Genomic DNA, 10,000 nt, shown 5'->3' with positions numbered 1-10,000 from the left:
ACTTTAAATACTACACAGAGAATGAAATGGTACTATAAGCAAGCCATTCTTAGGGGCATTTTCTGGAAAACTGTAAGCACTCTGTGGCACTATAAAAATTCCTTCGGCGTTCTGAAACCTCATGAATGTGGCTGTTTAAGGGATTAAAGACTGTTAAGAGAAAGCACTTTATCACACACTGTTTCTGTCTGAGAACACGTCTTTTATGTGTTTATGTTAATGCATAAGTGGCATTTACATATTTTTGGAGTGTGCGCATGTGCGTTTGTGCTCAAGGGCGTCGGGGGAACAACGAAGTCTGATGTAAAGGGAAACCCATCTATTGCAGCATATGCATCTGTTGCATTACAACGTGCATGCCGCTTTAGTGTCTTCAGCAGCTTTTATGCATTAAACAGCTTTCTGGCGTACATGTAAATGAGCTATTATAATTTAATATTCGCGGAAGTTATTACTTCACCCTCTGCGTAGTGTCATTAATGACGGCTCTATGTCGTTGAACCAACGTGGTTCAAACGATGGATGTGCGACACAGTTACTACGGATTCGGAGTCGTAACTAGCTAGGTAATTTCTCCAACGACCCATCGTACAATGGTGGTTGAGCTGCGAGTTACGTCGTTGTATGGGGAAGACACCCCTCGACACAACAACGACCCGACCAATGCCGTGAGTTGGGGGCGGGACTATCTGTTTAAAAACAATGTTTATTTGTGCAATTCCAGTCAGTGGTGCAGAATTTACACACTTCAGCTTTACGACTTGTTTTCAGAGAATAGATCGTGAATTAAGTTTATTTTTCTTGTTTTAAGCCTAACACAATTTAGGGACGTTTATGCTTAACCAAAAGAAAACAAAACAGTACATTAATGTTGTATTAAAAGGATACTTTTGGCTTTGTACAGAAATTTCCATGACTTTTATAGATAATTTTTTCCCCTTTTTCTCCCAATTTTGGAATGCCCAATTTGACCACATTTATACTTAGTAGGTCCTCGTGGTGGTGTGGTTACTCGCCTCAATCCGGGTGGTGGAGGACAACTCTCAGTTGCCTCCACTTATGAGACCGTCAATCCGCGCATCTCATCACGTGACTCATTGTGCATGACACCGTGGAGACTCACAGCATGTGGAGGCTCATGCTACTCTCCACGATCCACACACAACTTACCACACGCCCCATTGAGAGCGAGAACCACTAATCGCGACCACGAGGAGGTTACCCCATGTGACTCTACCCTCCCTAGCAACCGGGCCAATTTGGTTGCTTAGGAGACCTGGCTGGAGGACTTTTATAGATTTTAATAATTTGTCTTTTCCAGATATGGTATTTACCATTTTAAAATGTATCCCTGATATTTCCAGGTTTTTCCTGAACCCTGATCACCACACCGCCAGTCTTACACAGGAAACAGTGCAGTCTTATTTTGAAAAAAAAAAAACAAAAAAACATTTTGTTCGTTACCTTATGGTTCCCCCACAGGCGAGCCAGACCGTTGGGGTCCATGATCCGGAAGACTTTGGTATCGCGGTCTTCCCAGCGGATGTAATTCTCATAGCGACTGTCAGACAGCAGCTGATAGACGTAATCCCATAACAACCTGCAGTCTGAGACCAGGAGAACATTTACAACATCAACAAACACCACCGTCACCAAATCATGCTGTCCATGGAGAAAGATATAGTGATCTGCACGAAACTGACCCTTCGCCTCACCTTAAAATATTACTGACCAATCCTACCATAGCAAGTCTATGGAAGTCCTGTGTAAATGGAATTTTACATAAATTATCCCAAAATACTGTCCATCGTTGCTGCTGGGGACTTTATAGTGACACTTTGTACCCAGAGAGAATATATGTTGCATTTCATTTTCCAAATGTGTATTAAAGTCAGTCCTTATTCCAAATAAACATGTTTAACATCAGTACAGACACCTATATTTGATTACCCAAATTAGATTTCTCTGTTTTAAGGATGTTTAGATGTTTTACTAATTACTCAGTAAGAAAAAGATTTTTTGCCGTGTGAAATCTCACATTCGTTCCTATGGGATGTTCTGTAAAGTTTACATAAGTGAGCAAAAGTAACCGATGGGGGCGGAGCTTAGCGAAGGGTCAATTGTGATTTTTAACGCACTTCAACTTTGAAAGAAGAGTCGGGCATCTCACCAGCGATGCGGCCCATGGGCGTGCCTTGTTCCTCGGGTGGCGACACGGGCATGATGATCTGGTTGCGGTACTGTCGATCGTCCTGTACGGGGATCTGCAGACCCGCCTGATGTCCTGCGAGGTTCAGGGCGTGCGAGGAATAGTGGACATGGTTGTGGTGTTGACCTTTGCCCTCTCGCCCGTTTTCCTGAGGGGTCGCCCGGCTGTGCCTGAAGTCGCCTGGGGTCGCCCCTCTGCCCGGGCTCAGCAGCAGGGGGTGCATGATAGCGCTGGGCATGAGCTGGATGACGCGGGGCGGCGGCGCCTCGTCCTGACATGGGCTCACGGGTCGTGGGGCGTCGCGAGGAAGGGCGCAGTGCCCGTTTGGGGCTGCGGGCGACACAGATAGTGGGTACATGTCATCTGGGAGATGATGGTTGCTGTCAGGTAGCTGGGTGGACGCGTGCTGAAGGTCTTCGGCCGAGGTGGGTCGAGGGTGTTCACCGGACAAGCGCAGTGGCGTGGGGTGATGGGGCGAGCGCGAGCGGTGACGCAGTTCAATGGTGGGCGGCTGCAATGCCAGGCTGTCTGTACCACGCAGTGGCCGGCGTACCGTTTCTGCCATAAAGAGAGAAAAACATCGTCAAACAACAAATTAATAACACATTACACAATGGAAGAAATTAAAATTGCACGTGATACATTATAACTCTCATCAGCTTTACCTGCCATGCACAAATGTACCATTTCATTCTCTCTTGATTTTATCAAAGACCACACTTACTTTCAGTTTCTTAACGTCATTGTTTTACAAAATATGTGGTTGTGGAGATTGTTTTCAAAACTGTGGAGGAAAAAAACAGTTCTAATGTGGAACACAGTTTAATTTTGAGCTTGACATTCATAACTTGCACATGAGTATAATATTACTTGTATACCGGACTATAAATGGAATCGCTGCATGTTTCGCGCTGTAGATTCAAAAGAGCCGGCTCGAGACTCGTTCGATTGGGAATCAAATACACTGGTAGAGCTGTGTGTTTTATGCTGTAGAGTCAGTAGAGAGCATCGCTACTGCAGAAATGTGCTGCTGGAAACACACGGTGTTCCAGACGCATCGCGGAAAACTGCACACAGGAGTAATGTTAACGGAACCAAAAGTCACGAAGGTCATACGATTCCAGCATTTTTTAAAGAATGGAACCGGTTTGGGGTCTGGGTATCTCACACACACTGACTATCACACCTGGAGTTGTGAGTTCGAATCCAGGGCGTGTTGAGTGACTCCAGCCAGGTCTCCTAAGCAACCAAATTGGCCCAGTTGCTAGGGAGGGTAGAGTCACATGGGGTAACCTCCTCGTGGTCGCTATAATGTGGTTCTCGCTCTCGGTGGGGCGCGTGGTGAGTTGTGTGTGGATACTGCGGAGAATAGCGTGAAGCCTCCACACGCACTACGTCTCCATGGTAACGCGCTCAACAAGCCACGTGATAAGATGCACGGCTTGACGTCTCAGATGTGGAGGCAACTGAGATTCGTCCTCCGCCACCCGGATTGAGGCGAGTCACTACGCCACCACCAGGACTTAGAGCGCATTGGGAATTGGGCATTCCGAATTAGGGGAGAAAAAAAAAGGATAAACAAATGAAAACTATAAACACAGGGATTCAGACTCGTGAAAAGGGCGATTAAGTCATAGCAGGTGTTCCGGATATTTTTAGTTGATTTGTTTGTTGTATTTAAAGCTTTTTAAGTGTTAACGCTAGCTTTTAAAGTGATTTTAATATGGAAAATGCAGAACATTTTACCAAAACATTTATCAAATTAGCTTCAGAAAAGGTGACTTGCTGAAAGGTGAGTAGTTTGCAATCCTCTAAATCAGGGGTGGGGAACCTTTTTCCCATTAAGGGCCATTTGAGTATTTACATAATTATTTGCGGGCCATATAATCGCGTGCAATTTCTGATTCTGGGTTAAAATTAGTGTACGCATTCCGTTACGTGCTCACGCACCAAGAACAAACACTGAACGGTCTGTCTAGTATACGATATTTTACATTGCTATTATTTTAAATGATTAATTAATGAATTGTATATTTTTTTTACAGTCCATTTTTTTTGCTTTTCAAATGATTTCTCAAATGGTCTCTCAGGCATTATACGGCCCGGAGGCCTGACGTTCCCCATCCCTGATGTAAACAGATCTTTTATTTATATAAAGAAAAAATATTTTAGGCCTATACTATAACACGATATCTGTAGATGGAAGCTTTTCCTCGATGAAGTTGAATAACCCTGTAGTGACAGAATGTTTGCAGAACTGAATGTCCACTAGAGGCCACCAGACACCTTCAAGCACATTTAGGAATAAAGTTCTGCTGTTTTCCAGGAATAGTTTACATTTACTGCAATGAAAGAATCTTTGATTCTGAACAGCAAAAGTCTCACGAGTTTGACGTTGTCAATTCTCTATTGTGTTTGTGTGTTAACCTGCCTAATGCATCATCTACAAAACAGTCTGCTTATGAGGAACGTGTACATTTACATTATCTTCTTCCAAAACATAAAAAGTAATCAGTGCAGTCTATATGACATGTTAGAGTTTTGAGATTCATTAAATATGTTGATCTGACTATCAGGAAGTGTTTTCATTTACAGTATACGGAGTTATATTGATGTATTGTTTTTCCAAACAGAAGATAAAAGCAGCATACTTTGCAAACCCTGAAACAGGCTGTTTAAATATAGCTGCATTTCCTTGTGGAACCGGTTTATCTGTCAACATTCCAGAAAGCCACTTCCTCCCCACGATCATGTGAACTGCAGGTATGAAACCGGTTTCAGCAAAACCTTCCCCGTAAAACATCAAGAGGATCATTCAGGGAAGTGGACAAATTATTTATTTATGGTAACGGAGGACGACCAGGTTACCAACTTCCTCAAGTCTCCATGAACTGCTGTGTATCATAAATTCACAGAATTCAGCCAAATCTAGAACCATTCTTTCAATCCTGGACTATTTTCTGCTTGACTGATGCCCATTGTTAAATGGGAAGTGTGTCAGTTTTATATAAAAATGATCAAATTCTTTCTTGTGTCCCATTTTAATATTCAGAATAAGTCAGCTACAAGTAATCCATCCCTAGTTTGACTTTCTGTAGGGTGTAAACACTGTGACGCTTTCAAAACATTCATCTGTTTGTTAGAGCGTCCGACATGTCAACTCCTGACTCGAACAATGGTGTGAGTTTGGGGGTGGGACTAGCGGTTTGTCTGACCAATAACAGACAAGGGGAGTGTTTCTCTAACATGTCTATCTATGACATTTCATAGCGGGGTCTGGGTATCTCAGCGAGTATTGATGCTGACTATCACCCCTGGTGAGTTTGAATCCAGGGTGTGCTGAGTGACTCCAGCCAGGTCTCCTAAGCAACCAAATTGGCCCGGTTGCTAGGGAGGGTAGAGTCACATGGGGTAACCTCCTTGTGGTCGCTATAATGTGGTTCTCGCTCTCGGTGGGGCGTGTGGTGAGTTGTGCGTGGATGCCGTGGAGAACAGCGTGAAGCCTCCACACGCGCTAGGTCTCCGCGGTAACGCACTCAACAAGCCACCTGATAAGATGTGTGGATTGACGGTCTCAGACGCAGAGGCAACTGAGATTCGTCCTCCGCCACCCGGATTGAGGTGAGTCACTACGCCACCATGAGGACTTAGAGCACATTGGGAATTGGGCATTCCAAACTGGGGAGAAAACCAATAATAATAAAAAAAAAAATAACTATGACATTTCATTATTAGAGCTAGAGTTAGACAGATGTATTGGTTTTACCGATTAATCGGTGCCGATAGTTGCTTTTTAGAACTATCAGTTACCAGCAAAATCGATGCCGATAGTTGCCAATATTTTGAATCTAGTGCATGTAGGCTATAAAGCGCTTAATTTGGTAAATACTTAAATATAGAGGATTGTAACAGAGCCAAGTCTCCGTCATCTCCAAATAAGTATGTGTATTCCGGGCTTGTTTATAGTTAAAAGTCCCGCCAAAAATGTTGTGCACCAAACATTCATTTATTTCTGGTTATTATTGGGACTTTGCCGCACTATAAACTTATTCATTTTGGACTCTTGTAGTCTCAATGTCTGTGCCCATCATAGTAAGGAAAGAGTTTTTAACATTCTATAAATCAATTTTAAAAACTACCGGCCGATTAATTGGTTATCGGCCTTTTGCACCCCCTTACATATTGGTACTCAACTATGGTTCGACCTCTATTTAGAGCATATACACTAATCAACACTTGTTGTCACCTTCAAGTTTGTGTTGTTGCAGTGGCATATCAGCAAGTGGATGGGAGGATCCGGCAGTGAAATAAGTTGACGAGAGTGCGTGCGGCTTCCTCTGTTTTAATATGTGCTGCAGTAGTTCATAAAGCACATCTCCTGTAAAACATCAGAACATCTCAGTCATGCACTGTTCTTCATTAACACACACACACGTCAGTCCATGTATGACATTTCAGGTGTTATGCACGCAACTATAATGAAGCATTAAAGGGGCAGTTCACCCAAAAATGAAAATTCATCATTTATTCACCCTCACGCCATCTCAGATGTGTTTTACTTTCTTTCTTCTGCAGAAAACAAATGAAGATTTTTAGAAGAGTATTGAATGGTGACCAGAACTTTGAAGCTCCAAAAAGCACATTAAGGCAGCATACAAGTAATTCATAAGACTCCAGTGGTTTAATCCATGTCTTCTGTAGTGATATGATAGGTGTGGGTGAGAAACAGATCAATATTTAAGTCCTTTTTATTATAATTCTCCTCCTTTGACCAAGTAGGTGGCTGAATGTGAAAGTGAAAGTGTAGATTTATAACAAAAATGACTTATATATTGATGTTTCTCACCCACACCTATCATATCACTTCTGAAGACATGGATTAAACCACTAGAGTCGTATGGATTACTTTTATGCTTCCTTTATGTGCTTTTTGGAGCTTCAAAATTCTAGTCACCATTCACTTGCATTGTATGGACCTACTTCTAAAAATCTTCATTTGTGTTCTGCAGAAGAAAGAAAATCATACACATCTGGGATGGCATGAGGGTGAGTAAATGATGTTTGGGTGAACTGTCCCTTTAAGGAATGAGAGGCCACCATACATTGACAGAGTATATTCAGTGTGAATACAGGTGTTGCTAGGTAAAATGTGAAAACAGTTCTCTCGTTTTAATAAACCTGTTAGATTTAAGCTTAAAAGGACATGCCAAGGGGGTATGAAAAAACAAAATTCTGCCATTTCAACTGCAAAACAAAAATATGTATTCAGGAAATGATTTTGCCGTCTGTTTGCAGATGACATGTGCTTTGATATTTTGTTACCTAATGCAAATGACATTCAGACATTCTTTGTAGTGAACAAATAACATGTGGGGCCACTGCAGATTATGTACATTCTTGGAACGATTGGAAATTAAAATAAAAAAATATGAGGGCACAAGAATAGATTAGACGAGCAAGTGATCCATCTTCATGTTGTCTCATGAAAATTGTATCCCATTTTAAAAGAGCTTCCTGAAAAAACTTCAAGGAAATGATTCTCAAAAAGGAAGTGCACACACACACACACACACACACACACACACACACACACACACACACCTCTCAGTTCTTGCTTTCTGGTCAGTTTATTCATGAGGGGGAAATTCCTGGTTCTGCCAGTTTACAGTTGTGGCTAGATTACGCACTAACACTTCCTCATCAGGCGTTTACCCAACTTTCAACTTCCTCTACAAACAACGAGGACAGAAAACCCCGATTCAACCACCAGCCTTCCACTGTTTGCTCAATTTCTCTCTCAGCGTAAACATCAGCCCGCTATCAACCAGATCTGTTCAACACAAACACAAAGCTATCCCCCGATTGATGTTACTCGTGACCTCAAAACCATTTTGATCTAAAGACTTATGCTGAAATGCTTGAAATTAGCTTAGTAGACACAAATAAATTGTGGCCAGATGTATGAGTTGGAGCGTCTAGTGAAGGAGAAGCAGTGATGCAAGTGTCCAGCATACATGTGAACTCCTTCAATACTGTTTAAAAAGGTGTGATACAGTAACGTTTGAACACTGGTTTGGGGCCGTGTGTATAACCTGAGTGTGGAGATCGGTATCTGAAGTCTTCTTTGGTGAGCAGCAGCAGAGCTTTGCCGTTCATCTGGAAACTGGCGCTGGAGATCGGCCGCAACGCAAACTCATGCTCCGCCCACCGCAACCACTGCGACACGTCCTCCCGGCTCCAGAACACCGGCTGCATACCTGCACACACACACACAATCCATTTTTAGCTTTATTAGTAAATTCAAAGTAAAACAAAAACTTCATGCATGTAAGGGACGGTCAATATCGGTAAATAAACCTTGTATCACCCTGAAGGGGTTTATTTTGTGATAAAACTGGCTGACTGTACATTATCCTGCTTATTAATTGCCAAATAAATAAATTAAAAAATGGACATGAAATTTCATTAGTTGGAATAATTTTACTAGCTTACTTGCTAGCTTAATTTTACTTTGAGTGTCATTTTTTCATTCAGTATCAATTTTAAAAACTATCGGTTGATTCATCGGTTATCGGCAGCTGCCCAACTAAAATCCACTATCGGTCAAACATTGTGCACAAAATTCATAAAACATCTGGAATAAAAAGTCAGATTAGCTGGATATAAGATGGAGAGTAGTAGTATGAAATACACAACTGACTGAGATATAACAAAAAAATTCAAATTTAATGAATGACATCAAAATGATCAGCACATATGAACTGTTGCAGTAAACACAAGTGTGTGTGTGTGTATGAGTGCACGTGTCTCTATGTCAATGATCATGCGTGATGTTTCAAGTGTTTGCTGTGAACTTAGATTTTGCTCAGTTTCGCTCAGCATGGGAAAACACTGATCCAGAACATCTGCACGACTGTATGTGCCAGGGGTGGCCGAAGCCCTTCCCATCAGCCCCTGCACAGAATAATCCCCCGCTCACTTTCACTCATCAAAACACTGCTGTCATGACGATACAAACATGTCCATGAACGTGCAACATCAAGATCTTAGGTTCAAATTTACTAATCTATACATCTATCTATCCATCTATATGTGAAAGTGTGTATTTTAGATGCTGTAACTGGTCACCATTTCAGTTTCCCACCATTTTTGCCTTCACACATCAGCCAGGTTGATTAATCTGCCGATATTTGGCCAATTTGTGATTATCGGCACGGCATTCCCCTTCTGTTAGTTCTAAAATCAACCAATTGATTTGCCAATGACCAAGTTTACTTGGTCACCAGAAAGCAGTTTATTGCAAGAAAGCTGCTGAAGGAATATTCCGGGTTCAGTACAAGTTGAGCTCAATCAACAGCATTTGTGTCATAATGTTGATTACCACAAAAATTAGACTCGTTCCTCCTTTTCTTTAAAAAGCACAAATGTGTGTTCCAGTGAGACACTTACAATGGAAGTCAATGGGGCCAATTTTTGGAGGTTTAAAGGCAGAAATGTGACGCTTATAATTTTATAAAAGCACTTGCATCAATTCTTCGGTTAAAACGTGTATTATTTGAGCTGTAAATTAGTTAAAATGGTCATTTTTGTCGTTTTAGGGATTGTTGACATTACATCGTCATGGCAACGAAGTTGTAAAATCGTCTATAACTTTCCACAGATGCGGTTAGTAAGTGATTTAATCACAGTAAAATCATGTTAACACACATATTGTTTATGTCTTGTGTCTATACTTTTGAAACAGTGAGTATTTTAATGTTTACAGATTATTGACCCCATTGACTTCCATTG

The 10,000-nt window shown here is 41.7% G+C and overlaps 1 protein-coding gene across 3 annotated transcripts in view; it reads right to left on the bottom strand.

Moving 5' to 3' along the window:
* Positions 1–10,000, bottom strand: part of LOC127436445 (transcription factor ETV6-like) — a 29,493-nt gene that overhangs the window by 682 nt on the left and 18,811 nt on the right. For all 3 annotated transcript variants that reach the window (XM_051690598.1, XM_051690597.1, XM_051690599.1), the window contains 4 exons: positions 8,302–8,466; positions 6,456–6,587; positions 2,171–2,767; positions 1,465–1,607 (listed from right to left, as the gene is read on the bottom strand). In XM_051690598.1, the coding sequence (XP_051546558.1) occupies positions 1,465–1,607; positions 2,171–2,767; positions 6,456–6,587; positions 8,302–8,466 (1,037 nt within the window). The remainder of the gene's footprint in view (positions 1–1,464; positions 1,608–2,170; positions 2,768–6,455; positions 6,588–8,301; positions 8,467–10,000) is intronic.

Source organism: Myxocyprinus asiaticus, chromosome 47, assembly GCF_019703515.2.
Source record: "Myxocyprinus asiaticus isolate MX2 ecotype Aquarium Trade chromosome 47, UBuf_Myxa_2, whole genome shotgun sequence".
Classification (NCBI taxonomy): Eukaryota; Metazoa; Chordata; class Actinopteri; order Cypriniformes; family Catostomidae; genus Myxocyprinus; species Myxocyprinus asiaticus.
The sequence above is the reverse complement of the archived record's forward strand: the minus strand, read 5'-3'. Positions and strand labels throughout refer to the sequence as shown.